General features: G+C 40.8%; 1 protein-coding gene and 1 long non-coding RNA gene across 8 annotated transcripts in view; one reads left to right on the top strand and one right to left on the bottom strand.

Moving 5' to 3' along the window:
• The window catches only part of LARP1 (La ribonucleoprotein 1, translational regulator), a 91326-nt gene that overhangs the window by 39170 nt on the left and 32820 nt on the right, over positions 1-19336 (top strand). For 6 of the 7 annotated variants that reach the window (XM_034401798.3, XM_034401814.3, XM_034401806.3 and 3 more), the window contains exon 2: positions 14489-14550. In XM_034401798.3, coding sequence (XP_034257689.2) covers positions 14489-14550 — 62 coding nt within the window. Of the gene's footprint in view, positions 1-6109; positions 6129-14488; positions 14551-19336 lie in introns of those variants that run through there. The other variant, XM_087887528.1, reaches the window with a different exon arrangement.
• On the bottom strand, positions 14459-19274 carry LOC117654885 (uncharacterized). Its single transcript, XR_004588436.1, has 3 exons — positions 19202-19274; positions 18655-18787; positions 14459-14526 (listed from the first exon to the last, which is right to left on the bottom strand). It is a non-coding gene; the product is annotated as an uncharacterized LOC117654885 (long non-coding RNA).

A 19336-nucleotide genomic window follows, 5' to 3' on the forward strand; every position in this document is an offset into this window, starting at 1 on the left:
ATAGAGAAGGCCTTCCACAAGGCCCAGGCGTTTCGGGCCTAGAGCCCTGTCCCAACCACTCTGAGGCTTCTCCAGGTCTCTCTTCATCAGCTAAAGCCTCCACCAATCCTGCTCCTCTGCAAAGGCCTATCCCAGCCTTATCTCCAGACAGATCAGTCCTTGAGGAAAATACTTATGATACAGAGGCAGAATCTGTGTTTCCTGTGGCTCATGAGGCCACTCATTCTCCTGCTCCCGAACAGCTTCCCTTACAGGACCATGATGTTCAGGTGCCCAGTCAGGTTCCTCAAACTTTCCCAGATATACCTTAGCTGTACTCATTTCAGAGGCTATACACCAGGGCATTTCCCAGGGCCTCCAGGAAAGGCCTTCTTCTGAGGTTTCTGTACATTCTAGTACACAACATCATTCCAGAGCCCCATCCTACCAGGATGAAGTTGAGGATGCCAGGGAAGTCTGCGAAGCAGTAGATTCCGCCAGCCAGGATTCACTTTCAGAAGGGGAGATTGTAGTAGATCATGACCTTGCGGATGATGAGGGCCTAGAGCCGGAACATCCTGCCTTTATTGGTCGTTTCCATCCCCAAAAGTTTCGCTCATTGCTCTATAAAGCTCAAAATGTCACTCGTCTAGGAGGGACTTCTTCTGCGGCTGCCTCTGCTTCTGTGGCTACGGATTCTACCACTTCTTTATTTCAGGAGCCTTCTGTGCAAAATGAAGTGGTTCCTGCCCCCAAATTATTTTCTGATGTGGTTCTCAGACAATGGGCCTTTCCAAGCTCAGGCCCTGTACCTAATAATTTGGACAAACGGTTCTATAATATGGCTCCTGATTTCTCCCATCTACTCCAAGTTCCTTCTGTTGATGCACTAGTGCTGGCTCTGTCTTCTTCCTCTCCCCTCACAGGTCCACCTGAGGAGTGTTTACGCCCAGAGGAAAAGAAAACTGAAAGGACCTTGATCAAAGGTCATCAAGAGTTAGCCTGGTCTGTGCAGGCTTCGTCTGCAGCCTCTTTTTAACAGGGCCACGATTCTCTGGCTGAGGCAACAACAAGCCCATTTACCATCATCGGATCATTGTTCTCACCAGGATCTGAATAAGATTTTAGCGGCGGTGGAATTTTCCGCAGACGCCACCCTCAATGCGGCCCGTTTTTCTGCCAAGGCCATAGGAACCTCGGTCACTTCCTGTCGGCTACTATGGCTCCGTAATTGGCAAGCTGACATAAGAAGCAAGTGATGCCTAGCTTCTTCCCCTTTCTCCAGGGAAAAGCTTTTTGGTTCTCAACTAGATCCTCTCCTTATTGAAACGAAAGATCACCGCAAGGTGTTACCTTCTCTACATCGTCGCCCGGATAACCGGCCTCAGCCCTTCTTTCGCCCTTCTTCCTTTTGGATTCGGAGACGTCCTTCCCAGCTCAGCGGTCGCAGCGTTGGCCAGAAGTTCGGCTCATCAGGACCCCCAGGTTAGGCAGGGTTCCAGATATGGTTTCAAGCGGCCCTTTTGAGGGGGCAGGGGCCGTCCCTTCCGGAGGTCCCGTTGATTCCCTTCCAGATCAATCCTTAGGGGGTCGCTTATCCCTTTTTGCTGATCAATGGGACATTACTGTTTCGGACGCCTGGGTCAGGTCTACCATTCGTTTCGGCCTTTCTCTAGAGTTTCGCTCCACCCCCCCGAAGCTTTTCTTGCGATGCTCTTCCTCTCGGGATTGCATCAAAAATGCTCGACTTAATTCGGCCAACCTTCTGGATATAGCCTGTCCCCCACAACCAGTGGGATAAGGGTTTCTATTCCCATCTATTTCTGGTTCCCAAAGCTTCGGGGGGCTGGAGAGCAATTCTCGATTTAAAGTCCTTAAACCGGCACATAGTTTATTGCCAGTTTAAGATGCAATCCCTTCAAACTATTCTTCTGGGTATTTGGCAAGGGGATTTCATGGCATTGATTGATTTGACAGAAGCCTATCTCCACATTCCAATTTGGCCTGCTCATCGCAAATTTCTTTGTTTTTGTCACAATGGACGTCACTTTCAGTATACTGCCCTCTCTTTGGTTTATCTTCAGCTCCTAGAGTTTTCACTAAGGTAATGGCTTCCCTTATGGCTCATATTAGCTCCATTCCTATCAGAACCATATTCTACTGGATGACATTCTCATCCTTTCCCGCTCTCCGACCCAGGCGCTTCTTGATATCAATATGACCATTCAAATTTTGCAGGCCCACGGCTTTTCCATAAACTGGTCTAAAAGCTGTTTAGTCCCTTCTACCCGCATACAGCATTTGGGGGCAGTCATTGACACTGTCACTGTTGAGGTTTCCTTATCCCAGGACTGCCAACTCAGTCTGTCCACTCTTGCCAGTTGTTTCCGGCGCCGCCGGGCTGCTTCTCTGTTAGATTTTTCCACCTTGCTGGGGAAGATAGTGTCATCTTACGGGATCGTTCCTTGGTCTCCTCTCCACAGCAGGGAGCTTCAATGGCTACTGCTCCCCTTCCAACGAAGTTCCTCATTTCCAACCACCCTACGGGTGCAGCTTCCTCTGACTGTGGTCGATTCTCTTCTCTGGTGGACGTCACCACCAGTGTCCAAGGGCTGCAAGTTCCTGGAGCCCCAGCGGATAGTCATCACCACCGATGCAAATCTCCTTGGCTGGGGAGCTCACCTCGGCTCTTGCATGGCACAGCGACTTTGGTCTCCTCAGGAGAGATTTCTCAGCATCAATGTTCTCGAACTTTGAGCCGTTTACCTGGTCCTCCTGAGTTTCGAGTCTCAAGTCCTGGGTCAGGATGTTCTGGTCCTCACGGACAACATCTCGGCCAAGGCGCATATAAACAGACTGGGAGGAACTCGCTCAAAGGTACTTATGCAAGAGTCTCTTTGTCTAGGGCTGTGGGCCGAATCTCACTTGATCTCCCTTTTTTGCAGGGAAGGACAACATTCAGGTCGATTCAGTCGCTCCCAAATATATCACATGGAATGGAGCATTCCTCGCCATCTCTTTGACCAGTTGACAACACGGTCAACTGGTCGAAGGTGGACCTCTGCCTCCAGCAACAATCACCTGTTGCCTCGCTTTTTCTCCCGCTTTCCATCAACCGGAACGGAGGCAGTGGACGCTCTGCGCAGCCCCTGGCCTCAGGGTTTTCTTCTTTATGCATTTCCCCCTCTCCCTCTGATCGCCAAGGTGATTCGCAAACTGTTACAGGAGAAGGCGGAAGTCATACTACTGACTCCCTACTGGCCCCACTGGCCGTGGTTTGCGGATCTCGCATCCCTGTCGGCCCCTCCATGGCAGATTCCTGACAATCAGATCGTATTACAGCAAGGCAAGCTGCTCCATCCCGACCCTCAGTCTTATCATCTGACTGCCTGGAGGTTGAGCGGCTACATTTGATTGGCTCCAACGTTTCATCAGCCGCAATCTCCACCATTCTGGCTGCTCGTCGGCCTTCAACCGCCTGTATTTATAACTCAACATGGAAGTCCTTTCTTCGTTGGTGTTCTAGGCGCAATTTGGATTCTTCATCCGTTTCTGTTGTTCAACTTTTGGATTTCCTGCAGGACGGTTTCGCCTCTGGTCTTTCACTCAGCACTGTACGCCATCAAGTTGCGGCGTTATCCTCCGTTTTGACTTTTGGACCCGAGACTCCTCTCCAAGGAACCTCTTATTCAGACCTTCTTGAGAGGTGCCACCAACCTATGTCCTCCGGCCATTCACAGATTCCCCACCTGGGATCTTAAAAAGGTACTTACTGCTCTCACCAAGCCACCCTTCGAGTCTCTCAGAGATGTCAATCTTAAATTGTTATCCTTCAAAGTCTCCTTTCTGGTGGCTATTACCTCCGCACGATGTATATCGGAACTCGTTTCGCTTTCTGTTCGCTCCGATCTCTGCGTATTCCACAAGGACAGGGTGGTTCTCCGTTTAGATCCCGCATTCATTCCAAAAATTAACTCCACCTTTCACAGGTCTCAAGAACTCATCCTTCCCAACTTTTGCCCTTCTCCACGTCATCGCTTGGAAAAGGTCTGGCACAGCCTGGACGTATGCAGAGCTCTAAAGATATATTTAGCCTGTACTTCATCTTTCTGAAGGACCGAAGCCCTTTTCATTTCCTTCCAGCCGTCGTCCATGGAGGCACGAATCACAGCTATCACCGTTGGTCGTTGGCTGAGAGCTACTATCTCTACGGCTTACAAGGCACAATCCTTACCTGTTCCCCGACGTATCACGGCACATTCCACCAGAAGTGCTGCCACATCCGCGGCATGGGCTACTCAAGCTCCACTGGAAGAAGTCTGCCGGGCGGCAGCTTGGACTTCGGTGACTCCCTTCATCCGGCGTTACCGGTTGGATACTTATGCTTCCGCAGATGCCGCTTTTGGCAGGAGAGTGCTTCAAAGAGTCCGACCTGATCCCTCCCTATAGGACATGTGCTTTGGTTATGTCCCACTCCTAATTGCCGTGACAGCCAATAGGAGAATGGGCGTTGGACTTACCTGATACGCCCCTTCTCTATCCAGCTGTCATGGCAGTCAGCCCCACCCTGGTTGGTACCAGGGGGTTATGTCGGGGGTGGTGGTTCTCTCATTTCTATCATTTTATCTCTATAGACACGCCAGTCTACTGGATACCTTTGCCTCAAAACTGGAGCCAAGCAGGAAGGGGCGGAGCTTAGACTTCCAGTAGACTCGGTCCTATTGGACAACAGCTGATGTCTCACCCACTCCTGACTGCTGTGACAGCTGGATAGAGAAGGGGTGTATCAGGTAAGTCCAACGCCCATTTTCTGCACAGTTGTGACCTTAGTAGTAGTGATGCAAGATGTCTATGAAAGGAAGATTTCTTTTCTCCAATAGAGAACGGTCGTTGTCATGGAAGAAAGAGCAGAGATGAAGCATTATTGGCAGTGCGATATAGTTGAGTCTGTTTTAATAGAGAAAGATCATTCTTGGCTTTCCTTGGCTGCCAGTCTGTGCAGAGATCATGTATTTGAATAGGTAATAATTAACTGTTAATAAGTTTTTCATTAGAGGCCACGCTGCATATGTGCATGAAAGCAGAGCCGGGATTGTAGAAGATATTTTGTTCTCTCTTGTCTTAAAACAATAGTGCTTTTAGGCAGTAGTCATTTCTTTTGAATATTTTAGAGAATATTCTATCAACAAATAGTATTGATTCAGTTATTCCTGTATTGCAGCATTGTTCAAAGTACTGTACTTGTATAGCAATTAATGAGAACGTTCTTTTTTTCCCTCTTATTAGTAGTCTGTGAGGGGAAAATACTAATGTGCATGCTTTGCATGCAAAATGCTTCAGCCTCTCATTGTTTCAGGTAGCACAGGAATTGCAAACACAATGTGCCTAAAACCTATAGAAGTGCTGTCAATTACTTTGCAGACTACTAAACCAGATGGAACAATTGTCTGATTCTATAGAAGTTAAGTTTTATGGCTTTATGGGATGCCTAAATTGAGACATTGCTCAATTTATATATAAAGTAAGTTTTGACAAATATTTTTAGGTTATTTTGGGGTTAGCAAGGTGGCGCAACAATTAAAGTGTTCTGGATTCAAAATATTATCTCTGTGTTTCTCTGCATGGTAGCAAGGAAATATATTTCTTTAAGAAGCTACAGACAGGTACAAGGTTTATATTTCTGCATGCTTTGAAGTAACTATTTGGAAATGCATAACTCAACTTCCAACTTTGCTTAAAGTTCTGGGAAGATCGTTCCATAAGGTTAAAAATTTAGAAAGTGGTTGCTTTCTGTTCATGGAGGTGCCTTGTGACAGCTGAAAAAAATATGTAGATTTTCTCAAGAGTTCTAATCCAAGGTTATGATAGACAAACACAGGTGGAAGAATTAACATGGCATTCAGCTGGGAACTCTTTTCAGAAACCAGCCCACTCCCGAGTGTAGTTTTCCTCCTCCCCCTTTCTTCTGTTAATAATTCTTTTACTTTTGACTGTATGCTTGAGATTGGATTAGAAATTTGGACACTTAAAAGCTAGGTGTTCATCTGATCTGCCAACTGATTAATTTACAAATAACTTTTAAAAGGCAGTCAACTTTTGGATTTTCCCGAGAATCCTTTTCTTCAGTTTCATATACTGCAAATGAGGAGGTACAGTTAAGCTTTCTTTTCTTTTCTCTCTCTTCTCTTGTCTTTGGAGTGGTTGGAAAGACAGAGTGACCTAGCCGTTTGTGTTTCTTTAAAACGGGGACTGGGATGCCCTTTGAATTAGAATTAGAATGAGAAGTATAATCTTTTGAACAAATGACCTTGAACATGTAAATCATTACCTTGCTCTTTTACCCATACAGCACAAAAAGAATTTAAATGTGTACAATATTGGATGCATACTTGGTATTTATGCTAATACCAAATTTATAGAGAGAATTGACTATTCTTAGTCTTTTTTTAAAAAAAGTGTGACCGTTAACATAGGATTTATATAGGAATAAGAAGACTAATAGGAGGTATTTTTCTGTTGGTTGATAAATCCTTTATTGAAGGATCGTATTTTAACTACATGCTAAAGTTTTAGAATGGTGGTAATACAGCAATACTTTTTTTTTTTTTAAATTCATTTTGCAGAAACCTGACTGTAGAGTTACTGATATTGCAGGATAAAGAATTTTCAACTTCTTTCGTAAAATGCCTTCTTGCCGTTTAGGCCTCTATAGATATTCTGTATGTATATTCTTCTATACTAGAATTCCGTAAGCTTTGATCCTCCAAACATACTGGAATTACAACTCCAGCATTCTATAGGACTCCCATCAAGATGGTTTTTCCAACACATGCTGCAGGTCAGCAGTGGGATTCTGAGACTGGAACAAAATATGAATCTTAATTTGTTTCCAAATTTGTTTCCAAATTTGTGATTGCATTTGATATCTTATGAAGCATCTTGTTTTATATTTTTATGTAATTATATGTATTATAAATACACACTATATCTTGAGGCTTAATTTTTTTTTAAAAAAATGAGTAACTTCATGGGAAAAAGCAAATGAAATTTACTCTTACCGAAACATGTATTCTACGAATTTAAAGATAAATTGCAATTAAAACAATAAAAACTAATGCAAACTAAAAAAAATAAATAGGTGCAGAAAAGGAAAAAATAAGAATATATTGTAATATATTGTATGTATGTATATATACGTGTGTGTTTCCCACCCGACAATAAGACCCTGTCTTATATTTTTTTTGCCACCAAAAAAGGCACCAGGTCTTATTTTTTTGGGAAGGTGGGGGGGGGGGAATGTCCATTTACTACCTCACTTGTGCATGTCGCCCCCGGCCTCCTTTTTGCTGTCAGAGGCCTTTAGGAACTTCTTTGGCCAGCAAGGTTTTCCTGAAGGTCTCTGCAGCCGATAACAGAGCTCTGGATTGATCCAGAGGTCTGTTATTGACTACAGAGTCCCTCAGGAAAGCCTTGCTGGCTGCAGAAGAACTGACGGGTGCGAGGCCTGGCTGCAACTATCCAAAGATAAGTAGTTGGTGGCTCCACCACCCCCATCCCCACCCTAGCTTAATTTTTCTTAATTTTCGTGCACCCTGGAGGAGGTGAGGTCTTAATTAGGGCTTATATTGGGGGCAGGCTTATATTGGGCACACGTGTAAAAATCAAGCTAGGACTTAATTTCTGAGTAGGTTGTATTTTCGGGGAAACGCGGTATATATGTGTGTCTGTGTATATGTGTACGTATATATATGTATGTATGTATATATATGTGTATGTGTAAATGTGTGTGTATATGTGTATGTTTTATATATACACACACACACACACATATCACCTCTTAAAACACAATCTGTTCTTCCCATACCTCATCTTGTATCTATAAACAAATCCTTAAAACTTTTATCATTCAATCCAGATCAGCAAATGTCCATTAAAGATTACCAGAGATAGTAAATGTGTTTTCACATTGATCAAATAAACAAACTCCATAGTTTTTCTTTTTACTTTTAGCAATCTTGATGTCTTAGAACTTGATTTCATTTCATTTTATCTTTGTTTCTTCTCACAAATTCCTAAAGCTTTAAAAAGTCTCTCTTGTAAATGCAATAATGGAAAGTTATCCAGGTCACTCTTGCTAAGAAAGGTCGTAACATGGGGCAAAACTCATTTAATAACAGTCTCGCTTAGCAGCAGAAATTTTGGGCTCAATTGTGGTTGTAAATTGAATTACTTGCATTATTACGTATGTTGATTGACCTGTTCCAACCTCTGGGCCACTGTATTGTTGTCTGATTTGTTGGCATAACTTGATTAAAACTTTAACTCTTTCTTCTGCTACTTGCTATATTATGTAGCTATTCCACCAATTTCTGTAGTCTTCCAATTCGATAATAATGGGAGTACTGTTCTGTCTTCTACTACTAGTGGTTCTTCTAAGTAGTGTCTTGGATGTTGACATTTCTACAGTAAAGAATTTCAGTATGTTCCTTAATCTTTGTTTGATGATCTTTGAATCTGTTGTATTGGTGTTGATGTCCTTTAGCATATCAGTTTGAGGGTGGAAGCTCCTTCCAAGTTCAGAGATCATTTGGAAGAGTTTTCTTTTTTCTATATCTATTTCCATCTTCTGTGTTCTAACCGTGAATTCTGAAATTACTTTGTTAAGTTCCTTCCTGAGATCTTTGTCTTTCTTGGCTTTGTCTTCTCTTGTCTTCTTGGCAATTTCTGTGGTTTATTCTGACTTCCAGTTTGCTTTTTTCTCTTTTGTGCTCTTTGGCAGTCCCTTTTCACATTTATCCTTAACAGTTTCTTTGAGTTCATTCTACAATTTCTCTAAATCCCTGTAATGAAGTTTAGTACTTCAAAACAATGCCTGATATTCTCCATGAAAACGAGTATATGTTCAAGATCATATTGTGGAAGCCTGTTGACATTCTTCACCTTTAGCTTAACTTGGAAGTTGCACATGAGTAATTTGAGATGTGTTCTACAGTCAGCGCCTGGTTATCTCTTTGCTGTTACAACTGAGCTCCCCACCCCCTACATAATATATAGTCAGTTTGACGTTTGTGTACTCCATGTGGTGATTCCCTATATTAGTCATATTAGTTTTTGAAGTCATTTAATTGGCAGAAATTAATAATTCATTCTCCTGCTTCACTTGGTTTCCATAAAATCTAACTACATTTTTCTCAATATTTCCAACTTTCACATTTCAGTCTCCAACCTCAAGCAGCACATCTTGATTGCAGTTCTGTTGATTTCAAGTTGCATCTGATCATTTCTAAATGTGATATATGAATAAATAAATTATAAAATGCAACCACCTTCTCTTTTGTATCAATAGTTGGAGCACAAACCTGGATATTTTTTATTATTAAAAGGTTGTTCACAAATTGACATCATTTGGTCATAAAGTATATTGTTTTCTAACTAAAGAAAGCAGCATTGTTCCTTTTTTTGTTCTGTTTGTTTTAATTGTTTTAAGCAACTGAAAGCGTCCAATTCCAGTCTACTGAATGTGCTAATGCCTAACATGCCAGTGTTCAGATTGGTTCATATTCTTCCAGTATGTTGAGCTTTCGAAGTCACATTCACATTTCTTAGGTTCCATGTTCCACTATAATTGTCTTTTCAGCATCAGATTTTATTTTCCTGCGTAGTAACGTCAGCAAATTAGATGTTCCAAGGCTTTATCTACTTTTTTAATAAACAGTAAGATCTTCCTCAGTAGTATTTTGAGTACCATCTAACCTGGGAGGCCCTTCATCTGGACTGTATCATCAGTTATGTTATACTTTCTATCCAGCAGGTTTCTTAGTAAAATATAGCAGTGGTTTACTTTTGCCTTCTCCCATGTAAAATGAAGTGATGCCTTTGTCATTGTTACTAAAGTGACTGTCCACCTCAAGCATCTTCTTGTATCATGGATAAATACCTGGTTGTTTTAGCTGTTGTCAGCTGGGATGGCCTTCTTGCCTTAGGTGACCCTAGTGTGATTATAAATTCTTGGCATACACTCCCAGTCTTCTTTGCCCCTCCCCCCATACCATGATGAGGCAGCAAGCAGGACTGGGGGAGGGGAAGCAGATCTGTTATTAATACTAGACTAGCTATTATTTTTCTATTTTCTTGTGTAGAATTTTCTGCCTTTACGGTATTATCCAAAATTGAGACAGCATTAATGGTAATCTTCTGCTTATGAATTCCTTTATACTGATTTTTAGTGAGAAATGTTTTATTGATTGGCCCCAAATTAGACAATCATCAACAAATCTTAGCAAATAAACATTCAGAGGAACACTGGGAAGATAGCAACAACCACCGCCTGTTGTTTTAGCACACAAATAAGAGGTTTCTGCTTTTCTGGAATCCTAGAGAGAGTTGCATGCTTATAACTAACCTGGGGCTGTTGTGCTGTGTTGCTAGGTAAATAATTTCTGTATTGTCCATATCAACAAAAAGTACTCCTGTAATATAGACATTCTATGGCAATTCTGTTTTTCACTTGCACGTTCTTTGCTATTTTCATATAGTTCTAGATTTATCACATTAGTTGTTTGCTGTTTTCTGTAGTTTGATCTCCTTTGGGTATTGATGTTACCTTACTAGCCTTTTTTGAAAAAAATACAGTGTAAGCATTTAGCAGAAGATATTCTATTATTTTCTAGTTTTATTTTCTAAAATTCAGTTTATATTAATACTATAACAATACAAAAATACAAAAACAAATGATAGGAAAAATAGGGAAGGGAAAAGTGTAGAAAAGAAGGAAAAAAGAAAGAAAGTCATTGACTTCTGACTCCCTTTCCACCTCGGGCATAAAATCCAGAAATGGCTTCCAAGTAGAAAGAGAAAGTAGTTGTACAGGTAGTCCTTGAGTTACGAATGTAATGGAACCTGCCCATTCCATTTGTAACCCGAGTATTTGTGGGAGTGAATGTTGTACCTTGAATACGATGACTCCCTCCTTTTGCCCACGCATTCACTAATCAAATGCGAGGCTTGTTAAGTGCACATGAGTTATTTCAGGTTGGGGAAGGTCATGGGGGCATAGTGATGGAACAGGCCACCTTCTTAAGACCACCCAAGGCCTCCCCAACCACTGAAATACCTCATGTTCTCTACAATTGCTTCCCCCCACTCCCCAGCCTGCCACACCAGGTCACTTACTGTGTGAAGATCTAGTAAGCTGCTTCCTGTCCAGCCTCTCAGCTGTGCCTGCTCCTTTGCAGCTCCATTTTGGGGTGTGCATGCCTTGCCCAGCACTTTGCTGGCCAAAACGGAGTGTCGGGGGGTGGACCCGCCCCTCTGACACTTCATTTTGGCAAGCAAAGTGTGAAGCGGAGGGGAATAGGCAGGATGAATATTGCAGAGCCTCTGCGGTTTTCATAGGGGGGGAACAACTGCTGTGATGCTGCAATATTCGTAGTTTTGGGACTTGTTTGTAAGCACTAAGGGACGCTTATCACATAACTTCGAATGTTCACTAAGGGAACGATCGTAACCCAGGGATTATCTGTATTTTTGTCTTTAATTAGAGCAGTCAATTTAGCCATCTCTGCTAACTCCATCAATTCTGCAGCCATTCATCCATTGTGGAAATGAAAGTGTCCTTCCATTTTTATGCATAATCTTGTTGCCGTCAGCACATATAGCAGGGGTGTCAAACTTGAGGCCGGATCTGGCCTGCAAGGTGCTTAGATCTGGCCCGCAGGGCCACCCTGGAAATAGCAAAGGATTGGCTCACAGTGCCTCTGCCAGTGAAAACGGAGCTTGGGAGGGCCGCATGTGGCTCTCCTGAGTTCTGTTTTCGCTGGCAGAGGATTGCAGGAGGCTGTCGCAGCTGAAAACTGAGCTCGGGAGCCCATTTTTGCTGGCAAAGTGCTCGGGCCACCACAGGCATCCCCGACACGAGTGACGTTGAGCTGGCCACACCTACCATGCCCACGCCCACCCTGGCCCCTTGAGGTCAAGCACAACCCTGATGAAACCCATCAATGAAATCAAATTTGACACCCCTGATATATAGCATCAAAGTCCCCCCCCCCCCCCCCCCCAAAAAAAAAAAAAAAAGCATTTTAGCAGAAGATTCTGACTCCGACCTCTGAGTATTTCGCTGTGCACTGAAGACCCTGTTGTTCCACCAGGCCGGGCTATCAACATAATAATTTTAAATTGGGGTATTTTAAATTTCTGGGGTTTTAAATTGAGCCGAATTTATTTAATAATTTTAAATTTTTAATTGATGTTTGTCTTGTGTTTTTAAATAGGCTGTACACCGCCCTGAGTCCTTCGGGAGAAGGGCGGTATAGAAATAAAAAAATTATACTTACATGTTGAGTATGTGTTTATGGAGTAGATGACCACAAAAAAATTGTATCACAGATTATTAGACTGTAGAAAAATCCTGATTAGATTTATTCATATTCATTATATGATCTTCCTAAGCAGAAGTAAGACAGCATGAAGGTTATGGTATCTGTAGTGTAGAACAGCTTAACACTCTTCCCAGAATTGCTGAAGTGCAATAAGCAGACTTGTGACCCAGAATTGGATTGGGTTATATTTTAAGATGCACTGCTGCAAAGCAGATTTTAGACATGCTTCATATCAAGGAGCTGTCCTCAGCTTCTGCCATTTGGATACAGTAAAGTTGTCTACATCTCTTCAGAGAGAATATCTTTTGTAACATGGTTCCAAGGTGTGCTTACACACTTTTTAATTTGCAGACTCAGCTTTTGGTTACCTCACCTGATAGTGTAATCCATGGTATTATTTAAATATTTCTCTGCTCATTGAAAACAACTTGTTCCCAAACTTGAAACAAATCCCTTCAAAACTGCATGGCATTTCTATAATGCACTTTTCCAAAATAGATCGTGTGTTGGGCATATTCTCTTTTTATCACACTGTTTCATTAAAAGAAGACAGAGGAAGTTCAACAACTATTAAATAAAATGAATTCAAGTACTCTTATAGCAGTACTTGAAATTCCGTTACTTTGACAGAGCATCTACTATTTGATTCCATCAGGAATTTTTCTTCAGAATTCTGTTGAATGTAGTGTACTTGCTTAGGGTTTTGAATATTGTGAGGCTTAAGTCTAACCTTTGGAACATGAGCAACTGACGGAAAGGTGAGATAATATTAGCAATGAACATGTTAGTGAGTTTTAAGATACTGTATCTGCATGTGTTAAGTGGCACTTGAATTTTTATCTAACTGAAGTCCATATAAACAAGCAGTAGAAGAAAATAATACTGCTAAAACTCATAATCTGTTGAGAGTATTGTTACAATATAAATGCCTTAATTGGACAGGGTTAAACTGACATGTTTTGCAGTAAAAACAACAGAAGCTTGTACTCAAGCTCTCTCTGTAAACTAGTACATTTCTCAGTTAATGGCTTTGTAGCTGTTTTAGAGCTGTAATTGGAGGTTACTAATTTGAATGTGTTACCTTAGCTATCTGGCTGGAATCGATGGAAAAATAGAACGGTTTCAAATATCTTACCTTATACGCGATGCAAACATTTTATATTGAAATACAGTTAAAATTGAATAGTCTGCCCATTCTATGCCAACTTGCTCATTAGTTCAGGTACAGTGTATTTGAGATTCTTATGATCAGTACAGAGAAGTTAGGAAGAAAACAATACCTTATAGATGGTATTCTAAATCAAGAAATCTATGAAAAATATGAGTGTTCTCTTTTCTAAAACTCTACTATCTATGACATTGTTATTATGAATTTCTTTGGCATGTGATTTGTAAGTCAGTTCATACTGCTCATACTTCATCTATTAAGGTTGTTAGAAAATTATTATTCTAAACTGATAGCCAAATATGAAAATGAGAGCATATTCAACTGGTTGTGTGTTATCTGTAAATAAGTTCAGGACCTTCTATTCTTCTCTTTTCTGTTGGTGAACAAAGTATATTGTTACATTTTTTCCTGCAGTTCTTTTATTGTAACAGAACACTTTTGAAACTCAGAAGAATACTAAGAAAATATTCTGAAATTTGCAGCATGATTTAATTTTGGATTTTGCTTAGGTGGGTGGGGACTGCATATATCTAGATATATATTAAATTGTAATACTGTTTCAGTATTTAATATCTGTAGAGACTCAAATTATCAGCTTCACTGGCAGTTCCTGCAAAGAAAGGATGCTAGATAAAGGATGATTCTGTCACTACCCATGGATTCAGACTTTAGAGTCCCCCCCCCTTTTTTTTTTCAGTGAACAGATTTATAGCCTGGACACACTATCCAATCCTGGCAGTTCTACACGTTCAATTTGGTATAAATTGAAGCATGACATTAAGTTTTCTTATTTTGGGGTGGAGTAAAAAAGAGATAAACCTTGCATAACTGCCAATTGTGAAATATGATTAGGTGTAATGATTCAATCAGAAATGGAAATTGCATTTTCTGTACAGAAATCTAGATTATTTCAGTAATGATTATACCATTCTAATGTTTGACTTTTCTCCATTTTTATTAGAACATTCAACTCCAGCCAAAGTGGTGAAAGCAGCAAACCTAAGGCAGAGGAAAGGAAGCAAGGTATGTTGCTAACGTGTTCTTTTATCCAATAATATCTGCATGAGGGAAAGGGGAATGGAGGCATGGTACATCACAATGAACTGGCTAGTTCTAGAGAGAACCTAATGCGACATTACAATTTTTAATGCATCACTTTATATTTGTTCAAATTGAATCACTTTCTCAAAGCTCATTTGCAATTTAACAATTACTTTTAATTTTCAAAATCTTGACTATTTTAGAATAATCCATAAAGATCAGCTGTCTGCTTTACCCCTGAGTCATTTATGAAAAGGTTAGAAACACTGCTGTGGCTTGGTTCTTTAAAAGGACTCCAGTTTTTTTCTTCATAGATAAAATTGTCCATTTATTCTTGCTTTTGTGTTTTCTGTCTTTTTAACTACTTAGGAATTAATAACAGGACAGATCATCTTACCACATGCTCACCATTTACTCAAAAATAGACAAAAAGAACTTTATCAAAAACTTTTTAAAAATCTAAATATGCAATGTCAACAGGTTCTTGATACTCTCAAAAATCTCTAGAAGATTGGTGAAATAGTATTTACTCTTCCAGAATCTGTGCTAATTTTCTATGATGTGTTTTATTATTAGGTTTTTTTTAAAAAATACTATTTCTAACAACTGATTTGGAACAAGCATTGTTGACTGACATATAACTTCATGAATCTCTCCAAGTTCTTTGTAAAAACTTGATGTTGCATTTTGCTATCTTTGGAATTCACAATTTAGTTTTAATAATTCTGGTAAACACCGCCCAGAACCCCTCTACACTGCCTAGAGCCATGATGGCGAACCTATGGCACAGGTGCCACAGGTGGCACGCAGAGCCATATCTGTGGGCACGTGAGCTTGCCCTAGCTCAGCTCCAGTGCGCCGGCCAGCTGATTTTTGGGCCTTCCCGGCCCACTGGAAGTCGGGAAACGATCCGTTTCCGGCCTCCGGAGTGCCTCTGGGGGGGTGGGGAAGGCTGTTTTCACCCTCCCCAGGCTCCAAGAAAGCCTCTGGAGCCTGGGGAGGGTGAAAAACGGGCCTACCGGGCCCACCGTTAACCTTTTTGCTGTCACTTGCCAAAAGCAGGGGTAGCGCAGGGAGGTGGCGTGCGCATGCGCGGGGGTGTGTGGGGGCATTGAATTATGGGTGTGAGCACGTGTGCGCACAACCCCCCCCCATGCTCCCCACGCTTTTGGCACGCGATGGCAAAAAGGTTAGCTATCATTGGCCTAGACTCCCTCTCTGAAGGAGATGGGCAGTTAAGAAATCTGAAATATAAGTAAATAAATAAATCAGTGTCTGGAGATTTATTTCTCAAGATATCTAAGAATCTCTTGTTACTTAGTTTTCTTGGTTGATTGGATTCCTTCCCTGAGTGAGTCAATATGGGTACAGACATTTATCCCAGATCTGTTACAATGAACACCAAATGGAAAAAAATATTCATTTACTTTGTCTGTAATCTCCATAGCCTCTTGAATATTTCTTACACTTTTGGATATCCAACAATCCAGCCTGGACGGGATCTTGCTATAATTGATTTTTAAATACGTTGTTACTGCCTCCCCCTATTTTTTCCTTTGCTTTCCTCAAAAGAGCATGGTGATGTTTCTTTTTTTCTGCATTGCTTATTAAAACTTGACACTCTTCTGCAGTGTTTGTGCTTTTTCATTCTCTTTCTTAAAGAAGGATTTTTATTGAAGTTTGCCACAATCTGGGTAGTATTAGAGAGCAATGCTGGCTTCTTTTTATCTTTAGTTGACCTTTTCTTACATTGTTGGATGCTTTCCAGTTAAATCATAATCATTATGCTTTTGAAAAACTTCCAAACATTATGAAGAGTTTTAGTCTTCTTGGCTCTTCCTTTCAGTGTCTCTCAGAATTACCCTAATTTAGCAAGTTTCCCTTTCATACTCAAATGTGACTGTTGGACACTGTTTCCTGTTGGTAATTATGCTAAATGGGAATAGCATTTTGGTTATTTCCCATTATCTTTTGTTTCATCAAAGATTTTGCATCAGATGATGGAATGAAATCATAGATTAAATTAAATTAAATTGTTCTCACCTCTGGTTCTTCCAGGACTGTCTGAAATATCTAGGAATTTGAACTTGTGGCCTGAACATGAATTACTATAAAAATGTAGCTTTTATTATTATAAAAATGTATCCTTTGTGTGACTGATGACCCCATCTAACAGTTATCTAAGAGTAACCAAATTCTTTTCATTAGCTTCATTCTACCAGTTTCTTTTTAAGTGCCTGCTGTAAAAGTTGATACATTTGTTAAGTTTCTTCAAATCGCTATCCTTTTTTGCTAATGATTTCATGATAAATATGGCACATGGTTTCTTTTAAGGATCTAGTGAATAATCAAATCTCTCTGTGAGTGAGATGGGCAGTCTCTAAATTTGATATATAAATAAAATAATACAGCATTAGAATAAAGGCAGGAAGCCTATAGGAACAAGGTCTGTGCTTTTTGTGTCAGAGAAGTATTAGGACTAGATTGATTAAACCCTAAAATTTTCAGCAACTCTATCTGATAATGCCACAGTATTCCCTTATTTAGCCAAACTAGGTTGTACAACTGCACTTCTGTTATTTTGACTGTGAAGACTTACCCTCTCCAATTCTAATCATTAGTTCTGTAAATTCAGTTCCCTCTTGCAACACAACAGGACCTGTATGTTTATAGAAGCCATCTTTGAGAGACACTACTTACTATGGATCCAGTTTTTAGTTGGGAGGATATATTTGCTAGAGTTATTATTTTTTCATCTGATGAAGAGAACAGTGATTCAGATTTACAGAGGACATAGTGCTTTCTTTACCTCCTGTACATTTATTAATTATATAGATTTATATGACCTCCCAATCAAAATGCAACCCTTAAGTGGCTAATATCAATAAAAATAAATTGAAAAAGAATATAAGAAAATGGATTGCACTTTCCACTCAGCCCCTTAAGAAATGCAATAATCATAATTCAGAATGAGATGGGTCTATTGCTAAAGGAAAAATCTGGATCTTTTAACACCCCACAAAAGGCCATCAAGGTCAGGGCCATCCCAATTTTAGCAGGATATGCCGTTACCTAAGTCAGGTACTATGACCAAAAAAGAGAGCACGCTTTACTAGTCCCATTAGATGACATGGTTTAATAGATAGGGCTGGATCATGGCCACATTGCTAGATAGTCCTTATGGGACAAAGGGACATTGGAGACTGGTCTTGCAAATAAAATGGCCATTTGCTGTGAAGAGAGTTATAGGTGTTAACCAGAACCTTGAATTGTACTTGGAAGTGCACTAGGAGCCAGTGCAGCTCACAGAGAGATGATATGTGGGTAAAGTGAGGCATATCTATGCTGCTGAATTCTGGACCAGTTGCAGCTTTGGAATGGTTTTTAAAGGCAATCCCATGCAGTAGTCCAAATGGAAATGTTCAAGGTATGAGTGATAGTAAATAGGGCCTCCTAATTTAATAGGAGCAGTTGGCACACAAGATGGATTTGTGCAAAGTTTCTCTTGGCCATAGCTATTCAACTATTTCTTGAACAAGAGTGTAAGAGGACTAGTTGTGTTAGGGGGTGCTACCTTAATCAGAGCCAAAGATGAAGTGCTTAGTTCAGCTTTACCAGAGTTGAACTTGTAACTATTCCTTTTCATCCAGGCTCGCACAGCCTCCAGACACTGAGAAAACATCTTGATACATCACTTTATTGAGTCAGGGTGGAGATGTATAATTGAGTCTCATCAGACTATGGATGGTATCTGGCCCCTTGATGTCGGATGGCTTCACCCAACAGCATCTCGGTTGTATTGAAAGCTGCTGGGATATCAAGGAGCATTTCTTTGGAACCTACAAGTTTAAATTAATCCAAAATAATCAGGCCCGATTGTTCCAGTCAGCTCCACTGGACTTGAACATATGGAGTGCAGCTCAGAGCTGATTCAAATGATTTTATTCGACAGATGCTTAAAATGTTCCTCGCAGCAGTTTTGCAGGTGTTTATCCAGTCTCCCTCTCCCCAAGAGGTGTTAACTGACCTTAAACAGGGCCACTGTTTGGCAATTTGCAGATATGATGCAAGTCAATACATACTTACATTTTGTCATTCTTGGCACCCTCATGTAATCTTTAATAAAACCCATGTTCAGTCAGATGTACTCCTTATCTTCCTCCAACAGTACTCTAGGTGTTTCTTTTGTTGTTTTATTTTCCAAAGGGCTATGTAGGATCTACAAACAAGAAGCAGCCACACAGTGCAATCTGATCCAAAGCCCATTGTTTTGTTCCAAGTTATGAATATTCCAAGTTTTAAGACTTCAGTCATTTCAAGTACTAGAATGTTAGGGAAACCCCAGACTCCCCTGAAACCCATCTGCAAAGGACCGACGAAATAGATCCTACTGCTTGAGTTAGGAGACAGCCCAGGAATACTCTGACACAGAAAGTGATGTCCACTATGACAAGAAATTATATCCATTTACCCAGTGGTGGGTTGCCCCCGGTTTGCACTGGTTCTATAGAACCGGTAGTAAAACCAGTGGGAGGCTCCGCCCACCGACGCGTGCGCTCCACTGCGAACCAGTAGTAAAGGTAAGTAGAACCTACTCCTGCATTTACCCCATAATCGGATCGCATAACATTACCTCTGCCCCCAGACAAAAAACAGATTCATGATCACAGCTGTAGGTCAAGCGTATTGTCATCGTGATGGCCATGAATTCTGAGCCATGTTCAATTTCATACCTAGAAAAGTCAGGTTGAAGTGTCCCAAGTCTATG

Source organism: Pantherophis guttatus, chromosome 2 (genome assembly GCF_059756535.1).
Source record: "Pantherophis guttatus breed Tessera chromosome 2, ASM5975653v1, whole genome shotgun sequence".
Taxonomy (NCBI): domain Eukaryota; kingdom Metazoa; phylum Chordata; class Lepidosauria; order Squamata; family Colubridae; genus Pantherophis; species Pantherophis guttatus.